Genomic DNA, 23,566 nt, shown 5'->3' on the forward strand with positions numbered 1-23,566 from the left:
CCACACAGACTCCACATCATCCGACCCTATGTCATTCAGTGCCATAGATTTAATTTTGTTCTTAACTAACAAGGCCACCCCGCCCCCTCTGCCCACCTCCCTGTCTTTTCAATAAGTTGTAAATCCTTGGATGTTTAACTGCCAGTCCTGAACTCCCTGCAGCCATGTCTCTATGATGCCTACCACATCATAATGATTCACGATGATCTGTGCCGTTAGTTCATCTATTTTGTTACGAATGCTACGAGCATTCAGGTAAAGTGCCTTAATGCTAACATTCTTAATCATTAGAGATATTGGAAGTCATAAGATGTCCTAAGTTATGTACTTGTATGTGGACTGGGAGGCTCTTGAAAGCATTATTAATCAGCTGGTGAGTTCTTCCACAGCAAAATAAAAAAGAGCAATTTAAAGGGGCAACTCTCCAACTGATGCATTGTTCTTGGGGCAAATGAGAGATTCTAGTCCTTTATATAGCTCCAGTTCCTAATCCAACATACAGGATTGTGAAATCTCTCCAAAATACAACTTTTGAATCCTTTGGTAGTTCCTTTTCTGATGATTGCTTTCCATTTTTCTATTCAGGAGGAAAAACTAGAGTCGAATCTGCAAAACCTGGCAAACCTATTGGCACCTGTTTACAAGAGGTTTGCCCCAGAGGCTTTCAACAATCAAGTGAGTGGTTGCTGTGTTTAATTTCACACACACTTCTTCCATATAAGTACGGTAAATGTTCAGAGACTTGTTCAACAGGAGGGCCAATGGTTGCGGAGGCAGAGTCTCAGAAAATTTACCTCAAACTTCCATTGTCAGTGGGTCTTGGAAAACAATAAAGATGATCCAGTTGTACTGGAGACAGTGACATAACATTGATGCATTATTCAGAAATACTTCTCAATGCGGTCAGACATAACGCAGGTTAATTTTGACTTTGAGTGGTGGTTTTAAAATGCACAATATCAATTGAGCTACTTTCCTGATGTTGCAATCAGTGGAGAGTGGGGCTGAATCAGTATTGTTCTTTTTACAATATCAACCAAAGTCTCAATTCCTCAAATATGTCCAATGAGGTTAAAGTAGAAAATGGCAGCGGGCATTACTGCCAGCCTGGTTTGAAACTTAAGGCTCTTTGTCAGGAAGCATTTCTTCACACAAAAGGCAGTGCAAGGCTAGATCTCCTCCCCCAATAAGCAATTGAGGTTGCTAAAACATTTTGTGACTGAGCTGGATAGATTTTGTTTGGATAAGGCTTTGATCTGTAATGAAGGTGGGTACATGCAGTTGCAATATGTGATCTAACCAAATGGCGGAATGAGTTTGAGGGGCTGAATAGCCTATTCCTGCTCCTTTTAAAAACTCTCTAGATCATTTGAAACATAATTCCTTATCGACTCTAAGATCCATAAGTCTGAATGGGATATTTTGTTTTGTTTTTTCATGTTCCAGGTGAGTACTGTTTGATGCATCACTTTATACTGCTTATATAGCCCGGATTAATATGGAGGAACCCTGTGAGAAAGCTGCATGCTTCATGTCTCACATCTCAGTGGGTGCAGCCTGAGGTCCCTGGTGGAAGCTGGCACTCCACAGCATGCTTCCTGTAAGTACAATGAGTTCCATCAGCTTGCAGGCAAAGTTTGTCCTGTCTGTGCATTCAGATGAACACTAGTGTTTTGAGGAGAGATTTCAGCAAGGTGTACATTTTACGTTTGCCTCAACTGTAGAATTTTCTGATGATTTTATTGTGAAGAGTAGTCCAACTGGATCATCTTTAGTGACTTGTCTGCATGATGAGCCTGGAATCAAAGTTGAAGACAGAGGTTTTCCTAGTTCATTATAAGGATCTTGCTTGTCCTCTAAATATGGAAGGTCACAGATGCCTTAACTCAGCATTAGGAATGGTATCCCTTGCATACATTGTGTGCTAACCTTGCTGAGTCGGATGTCCTTTAAAAAAATCCAACTGGAGCCCAAGTTGACTAAGATCCACTCAATATGTGTCACACCAATCTATGGTTCTAAATTGCATGTGATGTTTGGATTATCCATTGGATTAGCCTGACATTAACATTTTGGAAATGGGGTGGGTGGGGCACGTAGGTGCCATGTTCCTCAACTCTGTCTACTTCAGCACCAATGAAGGGTCGACAAAGAATACAAATATTTCAACTGAAAGACTTGTTGAACTTGTGATGGCAAGGTGACTACTTGGCAGGAACGGAACCCTTCCCAGCTGATGAGTGAGTCTACAATGCATTTTCCCTGCAAGATCTTTTTCTGCAGACCTTGATGTGATGTTGGGAATATCAAGAAGAGTGGTGTGGTTCCAATCATCAAGAAAATATCATTGGACGAAGCACAGTACCTTTGCTATCTGGGACTTGGATGAGAATCATGCTGCTGAAGACTTTAACAATAGCCGAGAGGCAGTCACTGAATTTAGCCATTTCCACTTGTCGTTGGTGCCATCATGCAGTTGGGCTGCTTTAGCCAAGCCTGTGAAAAGGACATTTTTGTAAAATCCTTTGCTGTCCGGCGGCCTTCAGCAATATTCTGGTGTGAGTAAAGATACTGTTAATCATTGGAAAAGAGAGATCTGCCTTGGCAGCATCACCAAAGATTATCTGCAGTCACACAAGAGACAAAATAGTTTTGTAGCTCCTCCAGAAACTGAAGCCAGGACAATTGAGGGCATGTGGCCTATCATGTACCAGTCAAGAATAAACTCCACATCCGTTTTCCAGGAACTTTACTGAGTCTGTCTCCCCAGTCTCAAAGTCGTATTCTTGCTGTAGGTCCCTTAGTAACCATACAAAATGGCATTATCTTTTCAAGTGAAAACTGTTTGGAACATTGAATCTTGACACCAGCATATTACTTGCCCGAAACATCGATTTTCCTGCTCTTCGGATGCTGTCTGAAGTGCTGTGCTTTTCCAGCATCACTGTAATCTAGAATCTGGTTTCCAGCATCTACAGTCCTTGTTTTTTCCTCAAATCGTGGAGCAGGACAACGTGAGCAGGGACTGTTTTATGCAGGAAATTGTCTGGCCGTACACAATGAAAGGCCAGCACTAGGCCTCAGATCCTGGGCCCAGTCCTTCTCTTGCCTGAACTTGACACAAAGCGTTGCAGCCGGTCAGTGGAAGTGGCATTCTGATTGGCAGGAACCCACCACTGGAGACCCAATGAAAAAAATTTTGAGGCGGGACTTGAGCATCACAGTCAGGGATGCTGAAGTGATGCCTTTGTCAGAGGAGAGCTCATGGATTTCCTGTGGAAATGTAGAACTGTTGCTTCTCTTGGGCTACTTCCAGGTTTTGTTAGAAATCTTAATTTTTCTGAGCCTCTCCTGGTGTGAGTTCCTCTTTCTGTATAATGGCCTGCTCCACGTAGACCTCGGGTTAAAATTAAATTTAGAGCCCAGAGATGCTGCCTACGCCCAATCTGCATATTCAATGAGTGGCCTCTACAGTCTTCTACTAAGTCTTCCATTCATATGATCAAGAGAATGGATCAAGATGGCAGAACAATCAAGCATGCTTGTAGACTTTATACAACAGCAACATCAACACACATTGGAAGAAGATGAGGAATGTTAATAACAACTTTTAGCAGAAATGACCGAATATGAGCATAAATCAGTTCATGCATTCCTCACGATGCCCTTGACTGCTGGATGACTTGATCACCTATCACTTCTATTTTTTTGTTTCTTAATCGCTACTTAATTCCTACTTCGACCATCATTAAAATTAGCCTCCTCCTGTTTTCCTCAACACACCAGAGTGTGCCACAATGGCTTGTGATTACTCTCTGTTGCGCAGCTCTGCACTCTGCCTTTTCTGGCCTGCACCAACATTGATTGAGAATTCTCTTAATTGCAAAAGTAAGATGATTGCTGGTGCTTGCGTGACATTGTAGATGCAAGGTTTTTAATTTAACAACGGAGATATGCCGGCTGTTGTAGTAGTCCTCAACTTCATGTTCAACTGAGGGAAGTGAAAACCCAGCAGAAAGCTTCCAGTGATGTTTATTGCTTAGAAGCCATTTCAGATATCGCTGACCTGGTGGTGCCATTGAAAATTAGCAGCTAATGCAGAGATATCCTAACCTATTATCAAAGCACCGAACGTGCTGTGTGGGCATGATGGGCTATTTGTGTGAAGCTGAAGGTTGACCTCACTGGTGACTTTGCAATATTCTTGATGGATGTTACCACTGGCAGGGAAGTCCTCACAATGAGCAGAGTAATTCAAGATGACCAGCTTCCTGAATTCTTTTTTAGTGCTTCTCTTTCACTTTCCTCTACGTATGCTGAAGCAACAAAGGTTGGCAACTTGAAGCAGTGATGTCTCAGTGAGAAAAGTTCATTCTGACATGGTTACATCATTTATCTCCAGCCCCAGGTGAAGATGTCATTGAGTTGATAGTTTATTAGCAGCATTACATTGCTGTATAACACCATAAGGTTGTTCATGGCATTGGCATTCTTGGTGCATGTGTCATAACTCAAGCATCTAACTCAATAAGGCTAGGAACTCCCTGCTTTAGTGCAGAGTAGAATGGGCTTTGACAAAGCAGACACATTGATGTCTTAATGTCTGACCATTACTGCGCATCAGGTAGCCATGCAAGATTTCCAGTGCCTAGCCAGTCGGCATCACAAAAGAACAGATTATCTGGCTATATCACATTACTTGTGGATGGTATACACTGCTACCCTTTTTCTTGGTGCTGCAGAGAGTGAATATTGAAGGTGATGGAGTAGTTTGCCTGGATAATGTTGAGCTGCTCGAGTATTGTTGGAGCCGCATCCATCCAAGCAAATGGGAAGTATTCCATCACACTCCTGACTTGTGCCTTGTCCTTAGGAATAGGCAGTGGAGAGTAGCATTTTTTTCTAATTTTGTTTTCATTCATCACATACTTCCAATGTATGCGTGTGGCACTTAGAACCAGAAGTCAACTGCAACTGCATCAGCACATCAGTCGCCAAGCATGGAATGTTTGCTGTTTGCAAATTAAGGGAGCAATGCTTGGGGGAGATAGGAGGTGAATTACTCATTAGAGAAATCCTAGCCCCTGACCTGCCCTTGTAGCCACAGTATTTACAGAGGAACATCAATTATTTGAGCGATGAGAGCGGGGATTATTTTGTTTGGATTGTCAAATGTTCGGATAATCTAATGCCAGATAACACAATTTACCCAAGCACTGGGACCTTGCGATCTCGTCCAGATAATCCAAAATTCGGATAATCGAATGCCGAATAACTGACATTCCTCTGTATATGGCTTGTCCAGTTTGATTTCTGGTGGATGATAATCCCCAGCATTTTAATGTGTACAAATTAGTTTCTGCTTTTCCTAAAACTACACTTCTGAAGCACTGAATTGGTTGAAAAGTGCTTTGAAACATCTGGTAGATGTAGGAAATACTATTAAAAATGCAGGTTTTTCTATTTATTCTTTCATTCATTCCTTCTTTGAAATCACACTTACTAATATAAATAACACAACCTCCCATATACCTGTCCTTTGTGGCCCAGGAATCCCATGTCGTACAGTCGTACAGCACTGAAACAGACTCTTTGGTCCAGCCAGTCCAGGTTGACCATAATCCCAAACTAAACCAGTCCCACCTACCTCCAAACCTTTCCTATTCGTGCACTCACCTAAGTGTCTTTTAAACATAACTGTGCCCGCATCCACCATTTCCTTAGGAAATTCATTCCACACGCAAACCACCTTTCTGTGTAAAAAATTTGCCCCTCCTCATGTATTTTCTAAATCTCTCTCCTCTCACCTTAAAAATATGCCCATGTCCTAAAGAAAGCTTACAACTTCTTACAAACTCTAATTTCCCACTCAATCAGACTTTATATACCCTTAATCTGACATCATATCCTACCAGACAAATCCTCCATATCACATAAAACATATCTGCATCAAATAAAAACTCCTACTAAGTTATTAAAACTCCTACTAAGTTATTAAAACTCCTACTAAATTATTAAAACTCCTACTAAATTATATTGGCCATTTCTTCTCAACCATTCAGTAACTTCTTGAAATAATTTCATCAAATTTTCCACACAACTAAAGACACTGGTTTTCATGGAAACAAACAGAAAATTGACGTGAAATGCACAAACCCCTTTGAAAAAGTCTTTCAGGGTCTATTAACTGGGATGACAGTTTGATATTTATTACAAAAATCATGCGAAGGATCTACAGAGGAACCTCGATTATCTGAAGGACACGAGGGAGGCAGTATTTCCTTTGGTTAATCAAATTCCAAATAATCGAATGCCGGATAACATAGTTCAGCCGAGCATCTGAACCTCACAATCTTGCCGGATAATCCGGTATTCGGATAATCAAATGCTGGATAATTGAGGTTCCTCTGTATTCCAAAGCTACTGTCAGGCTAACTGATCTATAATTTCTGGCGTTCTAACTCATTCTCTTGCTCCAGACACATAAATATGCACTCACGCTCTGCTGCTGATATGAGAGCCGCACCTTTGGTGTACCACCTTCAGATGAGACGTTTGACATTGAACCTATCCGCTCTTTCGGGTGCATGTAAAACCATAACCTGTCATTTAGTGTTTGCCCACTTCTGGACCTTGCTGTGAACAAGTATGGCAGAGGGTTCCTAACCTGACAGTAATCACAAAGCTTCAAAAGTAGTTCTTTAACTGTAATGGGCTTTGGGATGTGCAGCGGTTGTGAAAGGTGCTGCATAAGTACAAATCATCCTTTTTCAAGAATAAAATGTAAATTCCAGAGTTGACCCTTAATAAAGCACTACCAAATATTCTAGTATTCACTTCATACCAACTGAGGCTATGGGCACAAGTGTAAGAAAGAGATGTAATCAAATGTAGCCTTCTCTGCGTTTACTCGTAAAAAGTCTATTAGCAGCTATCTTTATCAAAGCAAAGCTCATTAAATCACGAAATTGCTAAAGCACAATAGTTTTCTCATTCCCTTTCTATGCCCTCCTAAACTTGTCGCTTCTACTGCTTTACTTGCTGGACCCTGGATGGAGCCTGACCTATACTTTCATATTGTACTTTGGCTGGAAGCACAGAGGCCCATTACTGTGTTGAAACAGCTGCAGCCCTTAGAAAAGATTGCTTGACTGACATCTTTGACTTTCTCATTCATTATTACCAATTGTCTTATGTTTATTTGTAGAAGAAAAATAGCTTTCGAGTTCTTGCACTGTCTGGTATTGATACATTAAAGAGTCTGGGTGATTGGCATTTCTGCTTGCCTCATGTGAAATTAGATTTCTTTTAAAGGAGTTGAAAGTATGGATGTATGACCTTTTTTAAAAAAAGGAACTTCGTTAACATAATCTACTGTCATTATATAGTTCATTGGCTCCATACAAAATGCATAATGGATAAATGGACATGGAAGAGTCAGAGGTTGACATGAATGGTATGAGGAAAGGGAGAAGTGGAGTGGCTGGAGGGACATAGCTTGGTGAAGAGGGTATGGGGGTTAGGGAATAGGTGGAGGCATAACTTGGCATAGGGTACACAGGTAAAAACTTTCCAATTTATCTTTCAAAAGGTTCCCTCAATCAATGAATATCTTATGACCCCTCTGAGGTGCAGTGAACCACATGTCCTTTAAAAGTTGGATGAACACCATTGGTTGGATGTCACTGTCTCCACAATGAAGATGACAGATCAGGAATGTAGTCACATAATCCAAACCTCTGTCCACATTGGAGAAACTTGGAGAGTATGGAAATGGAGTTATGAATGCCAGAAGGAGATGTGGCTGCCATTTTCACATTTCAGCCTCATCTCCTTGATTCCATGCAAATACAGCTCTTAATATTCAGATTGGTGTGCCTTCATTAGATGTAATTTCTACTCTGTACAGGAGGGAACTGCAATAATTAATATGAGAGACATAGTCAGAGACAAAGCGAAGCTACAAGAAAAGGTTGCAAGGCAACATGGAAGTGAATAATAAGATGATATATAAACTTGTCTCACTTCTACTCATTCACAGAATGTGTGTGTCACTGTCTCGGCTAATGTTTACTGCCCATCTTTAATTGCCCTTGAAAAGGTGGTTTTGAGCTTACTTCTTGCTCGTGTAGTCTAGGGATACCCACACCCTGATTGGAAGGGAGTATCAAGATTTTGACCCAGCGAAGGAAAGCTGATATAATTTCAAGTTGGGACGATGTGTGGCTTGGAGGGCAACTGAAGCTGATGAAGTATCAGTGAATCTCATGCCCTTGAGCTTGCTATTGTGGGTTTGGAAGATGCTCTTGTACATTTTGTAGTGATGACTTTGCTGCCTTTGTGCATTGCTGCTAGAAGGAATAAATGGCTAAGGCGATGGGGTACAGTAAAGCAGGCTCCTGTCATAGATGGTGTTAAGCTTCTTGATTATTGGAGCTACACTCAATTAGGCAGTTGGACAAATCCCATCACATTCCTGATTTGTGCCTTGTAGATTGTGAACAGACTTTGGTAAGTTGGTGAGTGACTTGCTAGTTAAAGAATTTCCAGCCTCTGGTGTGCTTTTGTAGCCACACTGGATGGTGATTGTTATCATGCTATTGATGGTGGTTAGAGTCTCTCATGTTAGGGACTGTCATTGCCAGCTCTTGCCTGGTACAAATGTTAGTTGCCACTTACCAGTCCAAGCATGAATGTTGTTCTGACTTTGACTTATTTGGATACGGATCGCTTCAGCATCTGAGGAGGAGCTGAATGGTGCTGAACATTGTCCAGTCCTCAACTAACTTCACCACTTCCATCCTTAAGATGATAGTAGGTCATTAAAATAGCTGAAGGTGGTTGGCTCAAGAATAGTACATCCCTCAGGAACTCCTGCAGAGATAAACTGCCTCTTGGAAGGTTGGCATTTAATAACAACAGTAACCTTCTTTTGTGCCACTGGAGTCTTTTCCCTTGGTTCCCATTAATTTGAGTTCTGCCAGAGATCTTTGCTGCTACAATTGGTCAAATGCTGTCTAACATCAAGGGCAGTCACTCCCACCTCACCTCTGGAGTTCAGTTCTTTTGTCCAAGTTTGAACCAAAGCTCTTATGAGGTCAAGCCATGTCACTCTGGTGAAATCCAAACTGAGAGTCGATGAGCCGGTTCTTGCTGAGTGGGTTTCACTTGATAGTACGGTCAACAACTCTTTCCATAACTTTACTGATGATTAAGAGTACACGAATGCGACGGTAATTGACTGGGTTGGATTTGTAATTTTTTTTTGTGGACAAATATATAAAAATATCAGGGGTTTGGTCAGGAAAAGATCAGAAAAGTTGAAGCATTTTTAAGAACACAGTGAAAATATCGACAAAGAGGACATGGGCATTTTGTATCTGCCTTTACAAAGGAACTGGAGGGTGTGAAGATTGCAATTAAAGGGGAGAGGCTAGTTATGAACAGGGTAATGCCAAATAGAGAAGAAGTACTAAAAAGTGTAGCAGTTGCTGAAAATTGGCAAGTTACCTAGTCTGGATGAAATGCAATATACATTGCAGAAAGAAGCAGAGGTCATAAACAGTCGAGACATGAGTCACAATTCCTTCAAACTTCATTGGATTCAGGAGTTTTGGCTCAGGAAGGGAGGGTTGCCAAAATTATTCCACTGTTGAAGAAAATAGATGGGTATTCCAGGAAGGCACAGGCTGATCAGTCCAATATTGAAGGTGGGCATACAATGGAAAACCAGTATCAGGGAGTGAAGAAACTTCCATTCCGAAACATATGGTCAATCAAGGAGAGTCAGCATTGATTTACCAAAGGTATATAATTTCTAAGTCAGAAGTCACACAACACCAGGTGATAGTCCAACAGGTTTATTATGAAATCAGAAGCTTTTGGAGCGCTGCTCCTTCATCAAGTGAGGTCATCTGGTGTCATGTGACTTCTGACTTTGTCCATCCCAGTCCAACAGTGGCACTTCCACATCATAACTAATTTCTAAGTAACTCAATTGAATTAGTTGATGAGATAACAAGACAATGCATGTTGTATATATGGACTTTGAGAGGCATTTGACAAAATGTCACACAAGATGCTTATTCAGAAGGTGGAAGACCATAGAATTCAGGGGAAAATGTTGGACTGGTACTATATTTGGCTCAGTGATGGGAAACCAGTAGAATTGACTGAAAACTGCAAATTACCTCCCATTCTAAAGAAGATTCATCCATCACTAATCTACCAGTTCCCCTTTGATTAATCAGTTTGAATCTTTGTTTTCTGCATTAGTTCTCTAATTATTTATCTTTACAGTTACCTATTCACAGTCCCTATCCTTCCCTCTAAGATTTTCCTGGCAGATATCTCTTGCTGGTCTATCCTTGTTGACTCTCACAGCTGCCGCAAGTGCTACTGCCAGGATGAGACGTTTATCATCAAGACCTGCTCATCCTCACTGAAGTACCCTTAAAAACACTGCTGAATTTCTAGAGAATTGTAATCACCGATCTTCACAGAACAATCCAGTCCGACCTCCACAGCTCCTGTTATTGTAGGGGATATCACAATGTTGGTTGCATTGTGTTCCAAAGAATGTATTTACACTGTACTGTATATGCACACATGGATCAATCTTTACACTTAATGACCGAGATCAATTTAAGACTTGCTAATTTGGTGACGTTTTATTAATGCAGCTCAGAAAGGATTTACCACAAAACTATGAGGTCTGAAGGCACACGACACCAGGTTATAGTCCGACAGGTTTATGTGAAATCATAAACTTTCGGAGCACTGCTCCTTCGTTAGGTGAAGTCACTTCACTTGATGAAGGAACAGCGCTCCAAAAGCTGAAGTCTAACACTGGCACCTCCACATCATGACAAAAATATTAAGCACTTTAAGTAACTATATCAATTTAACACCTGAATAATCTTAGTGAAAATACCTTTAAGTTCTGTAAAAAGACAGATTTCTGGGTGGGTTGGGGTGCAGTAATGTGTTCCTTAGCAAATTTTGGAAAAAATAATTTCAAATCTTTCCAAATGTGCTTATTTATATCCTTATGCAAAAAAAAAGTCCCAATTTAACTTTCCCCTTGAAAACTTGCAAAGAGCAGGAACTCCCAGTGGAGGTGAATTGACTGTAGATTAATTTAGAATTGTGGATGGGCTCATCTGCTAGCATGATGTTCCTGCATGAAAAATCAGGGAATCTCTATTTGTGTGGAACACCATTTGTGCAAGTATCTATAATTCCTTTGTGCAACTTAAGTCAATATTGGAGAAAGTATGCCAAGGGAAAGCAAAAGATCCAGAATTCAATATTCTTGACAAAGGCTGTAATGTTCTCTTTGCAAAAGCCAGCGTGTCTGCATTATTTGGTTGAATCTTCCAGGTATGTTGCAACTCTGGTAGTTGCAACTAAACCAGGCACCAGAATTTCACTATCTGTACAGTAACATCTAGCGCTTTGCAGATTTCAGCTTAAATGTCCTGTAGTTTAATGAAGGATTCCACAAGGGTCATGTCCTGCAGTGGTACTGCCCCTACCTCTGAACCAGAATACTTGAGTTCAAGCCCCACCTCAGGATGTGATGGCCACACAGGGGGTGTTGTGCTCCATTCAAACTGGGTTGGTTTGAAAGAAAAAAAACAGAACCATAACTGCAGGTGTGTGTGTGTGTGTGTGTGTGTGTGTGTGTGTGTGTGTGTGTGTGTGTGTCTACCCGACCGCCATAACATCTATTTCGCGTCCACACGTTGAGAGTCAAACATGCCCCTTGGTATCGCCCTGAGCATAGCAGACCTTTGTCGCAGGAGACTTAATACGTGATTATGCACACAGGAAAACCAGCCGACAGTTAAGTGGAAAGTTGCACAGGACGTAATCATGCTTTATTGCAAATGAGTAACCCTTGCACCTTGTTTTGTTGCAGGTTGAATTTGAGCAGAGGGCCATTGACTGCCGGCTTGGCCAGGTGGAGGGCCATCCATTCTCAGGGGTGACTGCTTGTGTAGATTTTTGTGCTCATGCTCACAGGGATTTGCACAACATGCAGAATGGAAGCACAGTGGTAAGGAGGAATTCTCTTCTCACACACTTTGTTTCCATCACTGACCTTCCGAGGTATTCACCTCCACTTAAGCCATTCACCTTCACTGAACCCAATGATATGCATATAACTCACTCTCAAAGCCTCGCTTAACTCACTTAAGCGATTAGCAACATCATAAATAATGCAGATTTAACTCAATTGTCTGCTCGTAGCCAGTGCCATGAAATTCAGTTACTCAAAAGTAACTCGAATGCATGAATCTATTTGAATCTTCACTTACTTCGGTCACCAGCATCTTTTAATTTGACAGTCTTGTTTGGTGATTTAGATTATTTGTACATTATGTACAGAGTTGCAGGGTTTGTGACATCTAAAATTTCTAGGAATGCCTGGCAAGTCTGGTATCTTGAACATCTGCACTACCTGGAACACCCTTCAGTGATGTGCAGCCGTTGTTCAGTTGGGAACATTCTCATCTTTGAGTCAGATGGTTGGGAGGTTCAAGTTCAAGTTCACATAAGGTCTCATGCAAAACTCAAGACTGACACTCAATACTGCACCACTAATGTGCTGTCTTTTGGATGAGATGTAAACAGATGCCCTGTCAGTTCTCTCACTACTTGTGAATGATCAGATGGCAAGAACCAGGAGTTACCCCTTATATTCTGGCCAATATCTATCCCTCAATCCACATTCCAAACAAAAGATGATCTGGTCATTATCACTTTACTGTTTGCTGGAGCTTACTGTGTTCGCTTGGCTTCTATGTTTCCTTCATTACAAACATGGAAGTGCTAACCTAATACCTCATGATAACAGTGGTGGAAATTGAATACTTCTGCCCTTTCTCACCACTGTATATTGATTAAAAACAATGTACATTTACAAATGCTTCACGAAGACATGATTTAGACTTAATCATGAAATGTTTACATTAAGAGATGTGAAGTCTTCAGTTTATCAAAGCAAAGATTAGATACAAGTAAGCAAATGAGCATGGGATAAGTTTTACAATTTGCCCAACAGGATGGTGGAATGGAAATCTGGAAGCATGGAGCAGTAGTGTTCATGAAGCTCTCCGCACAAAGCTGTGGTTAGCTAGCACGGATTTAATGCTGCATTCACTCACAGACCTACATCAGGCCCTTTGGAGAGATAAGCAATATAAATAATTTCAAAGTTAAAAATCACACTACATCAGGTTATAGTCCAACGTTTGTACACCCCAATCCAACACCGGCATCTCCAAATCATAAGTAATTTCAGGTTGTCAACCACAATCATTGTTCCAAAGAAAATTTCTGTGTCTAGCACAAGTAATGCTGGTCCCCACCTGTTGCTACATTAATATCATTGATCAAAGTTCTCTCACTGTTTAAAGTTTGATTGTTTCCATCACTGTCTGAGTGGAGATTCCATTTTGTATCTAAGAATTGCCTTTTTTATAATGGAATTTATCAAAGAATTCAAACTTATTTTGGTATACAAATTGAATGAATGCTGTTTTCTACCAATGTGTAGGTTTGCACACTTACCAAAGAAGACAATCGGGTTATTGGCCAAATACCAGAAGATGAACAGCTCCACGTCCTGCCTTTGTACAAAATCTCTCCGACCGATGAGTTTGGAAGTGTGGAAGCTCAGGATGAAAAGATCAAGAAAGGTGCTATTCAGGTGCTGAGTTCCTTCCCTCGTGTGGTGAGAATGTTAGCCCGTCCTGTCAAAACCGGACGGCAGAAGAAGGAAGCTAAGAAGGCAGCTGCAGCAGCTGCAGCGGCAGAGAGGCTCCTGAACCAGGAAAACAACACCACGAAAGCAGATAAGGCTCATGCGGCGGCAGCACGATCAAATCAGGCTGGCTCAGAAAATGCAACAGCCAACCAACAGATGTCAAGTAATTTAGGTAAAAGCCATTACGGATTTTCAGCCACTATCCCCAGACCTGTCCAAAAAATGTATGCTAACATTGAATGCCTGCCTGCGTGGCCCATGTGATATCGAGATCATGCATTTTTGTGGTGTAGCACAGAACCACAACTAGAGAATTCTTGTCTTTCATGGACATGAAGTGTTTGAAGGATGTGAGCCCCAAATAGACAGTGTGAAGGGCTTAAAACAGTAAGGGGTAAGGTGGGATCTAACAGCAGCCTAACTTTGAACAGGACATCAGAGGAAGGAATAAAGCAAGGACAGCATTGATGCCAACAGATTAGATTTATAAAATGGGGGTCTGGAAAGATGATCGGGAAGTTACAGAAAATTCTAACAAGTTTGAATCTGTACAGCATTGTTTTCAGGATCCATATCCAAACAGAGGAGCTGGAGGCAGTCTTACAGGAAGAATCAGATGTGGTAGGGATTAATGTGATATAGCTGCTGAAAAGTCAGGATGTGGATTAAATATTAGAATGCATACCATATTAGAAAGGTGAGAAGGACAATGTAGAGACAGAGTAACTATACTTTTTGGAGATAATGCAATGGCAACAGAAAAAAGGAACTCGTCTCTCAGCAACTCAAGACAAAATGGAGTCTAATTGCTTTAAGAGACTATAGACCACACATGGTGGCTCAGTGATTATCACTGCTGCCTTTCAGCGCCGGGGACCGGGTTCGATTCCTCCCTCAGGCGAATGTCTGTGTGGAGTTTGCATATTCTCCCCATGTCTGCATGGGTTTCCTCTGGGTGCTCTGGTTTCTTCCCACAATCTAGCGATGTGCAGATTAGGTGGATTGTCCATAGTTTTCAGGGTTAGGTGCATTAATCAAGGGAAGTGTGGAGTAATAGGGTAGGGGAATGGGTCCAGGAATGGATACTCATCGGAGAGTTGGTGTGGACTTGTTGGGCCAAATGGCCTGTTTCCACACTGTAGGGATTCTATGAAAAGTAAAAAATGGAAGAGAGGTGGAGGAAGAAATATGCAGATAAATGAGTGAACTGAATTTTTAAAAACATTGTTAACGATGAATGGTCAGAGCTAGATAAATGGGATATGGGAATGGAATTCCTCATTCTTTTTTACTGGAGTCCATTCTAATCTAATATATAAAAATCCAAGAAGGAAAGCTTAGCTATTGGATCTTGTAATGGGGAGCAAACAGGAGCAGGTGAGAGAAGTAAAGGTTGGGAACATCTCGGTGATAGCGACCATAATACATCAGGCGTTAGGATGATGTTAGGGAAGAACAAAAGGCTGTTCCAATGGGCTGGGCTGCACTTGAACCATGCTGGGACCAGTGTCCTGGTGAATTCAATAATTAAGGTTGAAACGATGGCTTTAAATCAATTTGTCAGGGAAGAGAAAGAGAAGGTTCAGGAGAGGGGACACATTAGCTTACAAAGGAAAAGTATATGGGAGGATTGCAGTGCAACCATTTAGGTAATGATAGCCAAATAGGATAGGAAGGGAAAGAATGTACAAACACAGAAAAACAGCAGTAAATAGTGTCAGAGGAGGAGAAAAAAGCAAATAGGTAGAAAATAATGGTTGAAACTTTATTGCTGGAACAGCACAGCAGGTCAGGCAGCATCCAGGGAACAGGAGATTCGACGTTTCGGGCACATGCCCTTCTTCAGGAATGAGCAGAGAGTGTTCAGCAGGAGAAGATAAAAGGTAGGGAGGAGGGACTTGGAGGAGGGGCGTTGGAAATGTGATAGGTGGAAAGAGGTCAAGGTGAGGGTGATAGGTCGGAGTAGGATGGAGGCGGGGAGGTCAAGAAGAAGACTGCAGGTCAGGAAGGCGTTGCCGGGCTGGAGGGATTCGGCTGAGACAAGGTGGGGGGAGGGGGGATGAAGAAACTGGTGAAGTCCAAGTTCATCCCCTGTGGTTGGAGGGTTCCCAGTCGGAAGATAAGATGCTCCTCCTCCGACCGTCGGGTTGTTGTGGTTTGGCGGTGGATGAGTCCAATGACCTGCATATCCTCGGTGGAGTGGGAGGGGGAGTTGAAATGCTGTGCCACAGGTTGGTTGGGTTGGTTCGTCCGGGTGGCCCAGAGGTGCTCTCTGAATCGCTCCGCAAGTAGGCGGCCTGTCTCCCCAATATAGAGGAGGCCACACCGGCTGCAGCGGATGCAGTAGATGATGTGGGTGGAGGTGCAGGTGAATCTGTGGCGGATATGGAAGTTTCCCTTGGGGCCTTGGAGAGAAGTGAGGGGGGAGGTGTGGGCGCAAGTGTTGCACCTCCTGCGGTTGCAAGGGAAGGTGCCGGGAGTGGTGGTTGGGTCGGTGGGGGGTGTGGATCTGACAAGGGAGTCGCGGAGGGAGTGGTCTCTACGGACAGCTGATAGGGGAGGGGAGGGAAATATATCCTTGGTGCTGGGGTCTGTTTGGAGGTGGCGGAAGTGACGGCGGATGATGCGCTGTACATGGAGATTGGTGGGGTGGTAGGTGAGGACCAGTGGGGTTCTGTCCTGGTGGCGGTTGGAGGGGCGGGGCTCAAGGGCGGAGGAGCGGGAAGTGGAGGAGATGCGGTGGAGGGCACCGTCGACCACGTCGGGGGGGAAATTGCGGTCCTTGAAGAAGGAGGCCATCTGTGTTGTACGTATTTTGAACTGGTCCTCCTGGGAGCAGATGCGGCGGAGACGAAGGAATTAAAATAATGGTTCCCTACTTAAATGCACTTAGTATGCAGAACATAATAAGTGAATTAATGGCACAAATAGAGTTTGAGGGGTTTTATTTGGGCAGCACAGTCACACAGTGGTTAGCACTGCTGCCTCACAGTGCCAGGGACCCGGGTTCAATTCCACCCTCAGGTGACTGTATGTGTGGTGTTTGCACATTCTCCCCCTGTCTGCGTGGGTTTCCTCCAGATGCTCCGGTCTCCTCCCACAGTCCAAATGTGTGCAGGCTAGGGGGGGGTTAGCCATGGGAAATGCAGGGTTACTGGGATAGGGTAGGGGGGCTAGGTCTGGGTGGGATGCTTATTGGAGAGGTGCTGTGCAGTTGATGGGCCAAATGGCCTCTTTATACACTATACAGATTCTATGACGTTATTTCCATTAGGGAGACATTGTTACATGGAAATCAAAGCTGTAAATTACATATTGAGAGGCATGTGACTTTTTGAGAGAACAAGCAGGAAGGAAAGGGTAGTGAGGTAGCTTTGTTAATATAAGACAGAGTAAGTCTGAAAGCAAGAAATAATCTTGGATGAGAAGATGTAGAATGCATATGGATGGAGTAAGTAATACAAGACGATGAAGATACTGGTCAGAGCAGTTCATAGGTCCCCTAACAGTAACTATATTGTAGGACAGAGAACCGTTTATGGTATTTCCAGGGGTAACAATACACAGATTGCAAACTTTAAACGATTACTTTGCCTCAATATTCATCAAGACAATGAGCTAAGTGTTAAAGTGCATTGAAAATTTTAAAAGATTCGATGTATCGAACAACCTGAACAAACTCAAACAGCTGAAAATGTGTTGCTGGAAAAGCGCAGCAGGTCAGGCAGCATCTAGGGAACAAGAGAATCGACGTTTCGGGCATAAGCCCTTCTTCAGGAATCCAACAGAAACTCAAACAGAGCAAACTGCTGGTCTGAATGGATTACAAACATGTATTTTACAATAATCAAAGAAAGAGATAAACAAAAATTTGCTGCAAATTTGCAAATCATTGGAAAACTGTGTAGCACCAAGAGGACTGGCAGGTTTCTGTGTTTAAGGAGGGAACACAGCATATCCAGGGAACTATAGAACAGTCTATGTTGCATCAGGTAGGAAGAATAATAGAATCCCCACAAGATAAGAGAGGAGAAGAACACCTAGAAATGAAAATTATGATAAAGGATAGTCAAAATATATCTCAAAAAAGAAAGCTTGCTTGGCTGTTGAAGATTTGAAAAGATTGAAGAGGCAGAGTAGACAATGGCCAGTATGTTAAGGGAGAGAGTAAGGGCTGCCCATGCTGGAGATCAGAGCTGGAAATGTGTTGCTGGAAAAGCGCAGCAGGTCAGGCAGCATCTAAGGAGCAGGAGAGTCGATGTTTCGGGCACGAGCCCTTTTGGCTGAGACAAGGTGGGGGGAGGGGAAATGAGGAAACTGGAGAAATCTGAGTTCATCCCTTGTGGTTGGAGGGTTCCTAGGCGGAAGATGAGGCGCTCTTCCTCCAGCCGTCATGTTGCTATGGTCTGGCGATGGAGGAGTCTCCTAGACTCCTCCATCGCCAGACCATAGCAACACGACGGCTGGAGGACAGTGATGACAGTTGTGCAACAGGACCCTGCAGAAACTCTGATGTAGTAGATTGTGGGGGAACTGCCCAGGAAATCAAAGATTCTTCTGGGCAGTTCCCCTGTGTCTGGATTTGGAAAATTCAGAGGGCTCTGCTGGATTGAAATAAATAATTACTCAGGAAAAAATAGCTTATTAAGAATCTAGTCTAACACCTCGCTAATTATTAAATTGATTCCCCAACTTATCCCTCATGGTCCCAACTACATCTCCACCAGAATCCCAACACTCCCACACCTTGACCAAACAATACCAACACCTCCTCATCTGCCCCCACCACACGAAGATCCAACACCCACCTTTCCTCCAGGACCAAACATTCCTCCTTCTGATAATATTCCTTCTTGCTACAGGCCTGTAGCCTCCATCACCAGACGCAACAACTCCTTCCCTCTGGCACCTGACAGCTCTCCCCAGCTCACACCCGATACCCTCTCTCTCCCCCGGGACCTGATGCTTTCTTCTGCTGCCTCCCTAGAACCTGACATCACCCTTCAACCCTGGGATCCAAAATAAAAAGGATCATCAGAGAATTGAAGCAAGAAACAAAAGGATATTAATAAACTTACAGAATGAACAAATAATTCGAAAACAATGTTCAGTACACATAAATGTGATGTATTGACATTTTGATGGAAAGATACTTGGAAGATTCAAATTTAGTTGGGATATTGGAACAACATAGTGTTACTGAACACATTATTCAAGCTTGTGGCACCATTAAGAAGGCCTTACAAACAAAACAGATTTTATTTCCAGAATCACAAAGTCAGAAAGTTTGGTTAAAATTGTATCAAATCTTAGTTAGATAACACTGAGAGTACTGCATGCAGTCTGGTTACCACATTAGATTAGATTACAGTGTGGAAACAGGCCCTTCGGCCCAACAAGTCCACACCGACCCGCAACCGGAGCACCCGGAGGAAACCCACGCAGACACGGGGAGAACGTGCAAACTCCACACAGTCAGTCGCCTGAGGCGGGAATTGAACCCAGTTCTCTGGCGCTGCGAGGCAGCAGTGCTAACCACTGTGCCACCGATACAAATGATGGCTAGGACAAATGTTCGGCACAACATCGTGGGCCGAAGGGCCTGTTCTGTGCTGTATTGTTCTATGTTGAGGCGCAGAGAATAGTCAAAAGAGGTACAGGTTAGATGGATTGGCTATGCTAAATTGCCCATAATGTCCAGGAATGTGTAGGTTAGGTGGTTTAGCTATAGGAAGTGCAGGATTACAGGGATAGAGTAGGGAAGTGAGTCTGAGTGGGATGCTCTTCGGAGAGTCAGTGTGGATTTAGAGTCATAGAGATGTACAGCATGGAAACAGACCCTTCGGTCCAACTTGTCCATGTTGACTAGATATCCCAACCTAATCTAGTCTCATTTGCCAGCACTTGGCGCATATCCCTCTAAATCCTTCCTATTCATATACCCATTCAGATGCCTTTTAAATGTTGTAGTTGTACCAGCCTCCACCACTTCCTCTGGCAGCTAAGTCCATACACATACCACCCTTTGCATGAAAATGTTGCCCCTTAAGTCCCTTTTAAATTTTTCCCCTCTCATCCTCAACCTATGCCCTCTAGTTCTTGACTCCCTCACCTCAGGGAAAAGACATTGTCTATTTACCCTATCCATGCCCCTCATGATTTTATAAACCTGTATGAGGTCACCCCTCAGTCTCCGACGTTCCAGGGAAAACAGCCCCAGCCTATTCAGCCTCTCCCTGTAGCTCAAATCCTCCAACTCTGGCAACATCCAAGTAAATCTTTTCTGAACCCTTTCAAGTTTCACAACATCTTTCTGATAGGAAGGAGACCAGAATTGCATGCAATATGCCCAAAGTGGCCTAACCAATGTCATGTACAGCTGCAACATGACCTTCCAAATCCTGTACTCAGTGCTTTGACCAATAAAGGAAAGCATACCAAATGCTTCTTCACGGCCTGCAACTCCACTTTCAAGGACTGTTGGGCTGAATGGTCTGTTTCTACACAGTAGGGATTCTGTAGATAAGATTTACAAGGAATGATACAAGGACGGTATCGGTATACATATCAAGAAAGAATTGACACACTGACTTTCTTTTCTGTTGATGGTTACCTTGTAAGTGTCTTTAAATTTATGAAATGCCTGACAGAGTGGATATTGAGAGAATGTTTCCTCTTGTGGGGGAGAGCATAGCTAGACATGATTGGTATAAGATAGTCACCAAGAAATCCAACAAGAAATTCTGAAGAAAATGATTCATTCAAAGAGTATTGAAAATGTGGAACGTGCCATCATGGGCAATGTTTGAAACAAATTACTGAAGGCAGGTTCAGTTTGCAAGTTGATTTGTGCATGAGTTGGAACAATGCAGAATAGTGTAAAACAGCTGTTCATAAGTACAGGAAGTGTTCATATGTCAGATCTATAAAATTGCAACCCTGTACAGGATCACATTTGTTTGTCAGAAATTCATAAATCAGGGAGGCCCTTTAACTGCATTTCAGAGAAAGCTAGACAACCATAGACGAGAGAAGGAATATATGATTAAAATGGTAGATTTATATGAGAAAAGGTGGGAGGAAACATGAACTGGTTATGTTGAGTGGTCTGTTTCAGTGCTGTATATTCTTTGTAATGTAATCGTCCATAATGGAAGTTCAGTCCCCATTTCCTGAAATTCAACTTTCTGCTGTCTAACCAGAAGTCTTAAGCAGTCTAAAATAAATGGTTAATTTCTGTATTGAAACAGCAGACAAAGAACTCCAAACAGCTACAGTTAGCCTCAAGGGGTAAATGCAAAAAGGCAGGATAGTGGAGTTGAGGATAATCAGGTCAACCATGATCTCATTGAATGGCAAGCAGATTCAATGGACTGATTGACCTACCTTTCCTCCTGCATGGTATGATCTTATGGCTAGTGAGCCAAGATTTTAATTTAGCCATGGGAAGTGCAGAGTTACCCACATGTGGACATGTTGGGCTGAATGGCCTGTTTCCACGCTGGCAGGTGGACTGTTCCTTATATGATCCCAAACCAAGATCAGTCTCTCCTCCTGGGCTTGACTAAGAGAAAAGTTCATCAAGTGTCCTCACCAATACTTATGTTTCAATCAAAATCAATGAAATACATTATCCATTCATTATTATATCACTATTTTTCTTAAACCTTGTATGTGATATTCCCTACATTATAACATGTTATCTCTCAAAAGTATTTGATTTGCCATAAATCACTTTAGGATATTCTGAAGTCTTCAAAGACAATATAAATGCAATCTCCTTTTTACTTCATAAGTTCCTTCACTGTGCTTAAGCCCATCAGTCCATTCTAGATCTTCCACAAAATGATGGTAGGTGTTGATAGCAGTGTTATCAAGGAGCATTTTCACTGCAATAACTTGCACATAGAGTCAGGTGTACAGCATGGAAACAGACCCTTCGGTCCAACCCGTCCATGCCGACCAGATATCCCAACCCAATCTAGTCCCACCTGGCAGCACCCAGTCCATTTCCCTCCAAACCCTTCCTATTCATGTGCCCATCCAAATGCCTCTTAAATGTAATTGTACCAGCCTCCACCACATCCTCTGGCAGCGCATTCCATACACGTACCATCCTCTGTGTGAAAAATTTGCCCCTTAGGTCTCTTTTATATCTTTCCCCTCTCACCCTAGTTGCTCAGATTGGATTCCGCCACAGCCTTTCAACTTCTGGTCTCATTACAATCTTTGACCAAACATGGAGCTGAACCCAAGGTTCAACTGCACTTGAAATCAAGGCAGCATTTGACTGAATGGAGCATTAAGGAGTCCTAATCAAACTGAGATCCATGGAAATAAAGAATAACTCTTGACTGATTTGACTTACTTTTCGCATATAGAATATAACTATAACCATTAGACGCAATTATCTTAGTTCTAGGACATTGCTGCAGAAGTTCCTCGGGGTAGCATTCTAGAACCAGCCCTCTTGAGCTTACCTCAAGCTGATAAGGTTAGGTGGCAATGTTTCTGTTAATTGCATATTTGGTAAGCACCATTTGCAACTCCTCAGATACTGAAGACCTGCACAACATTCCTGATAAAGGGCTTATGCCTAAAATGTTGACTCCCCTGCTCCTTGGATGCTGCCTGACCTGCTGTGCTTTTCCAGCACCACACTTTTTGACTCTGGTCTCCAGCCTCTGCAGTCCTCACTTTCTCCAACATTGAGTCTTAGGCTGATAAGTGACAAATACCATTCATGCCTCAAAAGTGCTAAACATTGGCCATCCTCAAAAAGAGACAATCTGATACATATTGTGAAGAAGGTTTTGTGGTACTGACAAATTAATAAAGAAGTTTTCACTGTACATGAGGAAGAGGCCAGGAGAATGGAAATAGGCTGAAATAATGCCTACATCTAAAAAGGAGACAAAAAAAATAGAAGCAACAGCAGCAGACGATGTAGCCTTATTTCCAGTCTATGTCAACTAATGGAATAAATTATTAATCGATGCCCAACTATTAATGTTGTGGAGGTTACACGACACCAGGTTATAGTCTTAATGGGTTTATTTGAAATCACAAGCTTTCGGAGTACTGTCCCTTTGTCAGGTGAAGTCTATCACTGGACTATCACTGGAGTCTATCAATTATTACTGGATGGTATTTGCTTATTAGGAATTAGTTGGGATAAGCAAACATTATTGGCAAACATGTTTAGAGACTCATTGGCAACATGTAATAGTGTTCGAAACCTTGAAAAGAGAAAACATAGTAGAGATTACCATTTGTGTTTAATGGATGATTACAACTCAGCAGACCACTTTCTACTTTTTCTAATGGCTAAGTACATTGAAATAACAAGTGAGAATATAAAGAGATTTTAGAACATAGACCAATACAGCGCAGAACAGGCCCTTCGGCCCTCGATGTTGCGCCGAACTGTGAACTATTCACAGCTCGTCCCCCTACACATTCCCATCATCACCCATGTGATTGTTTAATTCTCCCTAATGTGGCTGAGTTGAGTACATTAGCAGGTAGGGCATTCCACGCCCTCACCACGCTGTGTAAAGAACCTGCCTCTGATGTCTGGCTTAAATCTATCACCCCTCAATTTGTAGTTATGCCCCCTCGTACAAGTTGACATCATCATCCTAGGAAAAAGACTTTCACTGTCTACCCTATCTAATCCTCTGATCATCTTGTATGTCTCTATCAAATCCCTTCTTAGCCTTCTTCTTTCCAATGAGAACAGACCCAAGTCTCTCAGCCTTTCCTCGTAAGACCTTCCCTCATAAGACCTTC

At 42.4% G+C, this 23,566-nt stretch overlaps 1 protein-coding gene across 4 annotated transcripts in view; it reads left to right on the forward strand.

The window, feature by feature from the left end:
- The window catches only part of LOC122564906 (methylcytosine dioxygenase TET2-like), a 194,705-nt gene that overhangs the window by 153,094 nt on the left and 18,045 nt on the right, over positions 1-23,566 (forward strand). For all 4 annotated transcript variants that reach the window (XM_043720374.1, XM_043720365.1, XM_043720355.1 and 1 more), the window contains 3 exons: positions 586-675; positions 11,924-12,061; positions 13,565-13,946. In XM_043720374.1, the coding sequence (XP_043576309.1) occupies positions 586-675; positions 11,924-12,061; positions 13,565-13,946 (610 nt within the window). The remainder of the gene's footprint in view (positions 1-585; positions 676-11,923; positions 12,062-13,564; positions 13,947-23,566) is intronic.

The sequence above is a fragment of the Chiloscyllium plagiosum genome, chromosome 2 (genome assembly GCF_004010195.1).
Source record: "Chiloscyllium plagiosum isolate BGI_BamShark_2017 chromosome 2, ASM401019v2, whole genome shotgun sequence".
In the NCBI taxonomy this organism is placed as follows: Eukaryota; Metazoa; Chordata; class Chondrichthyes; order Orectolobiformes; family Hemiscylliidae; genus Chiloscyllium; species Chiloscyllium plagiosum.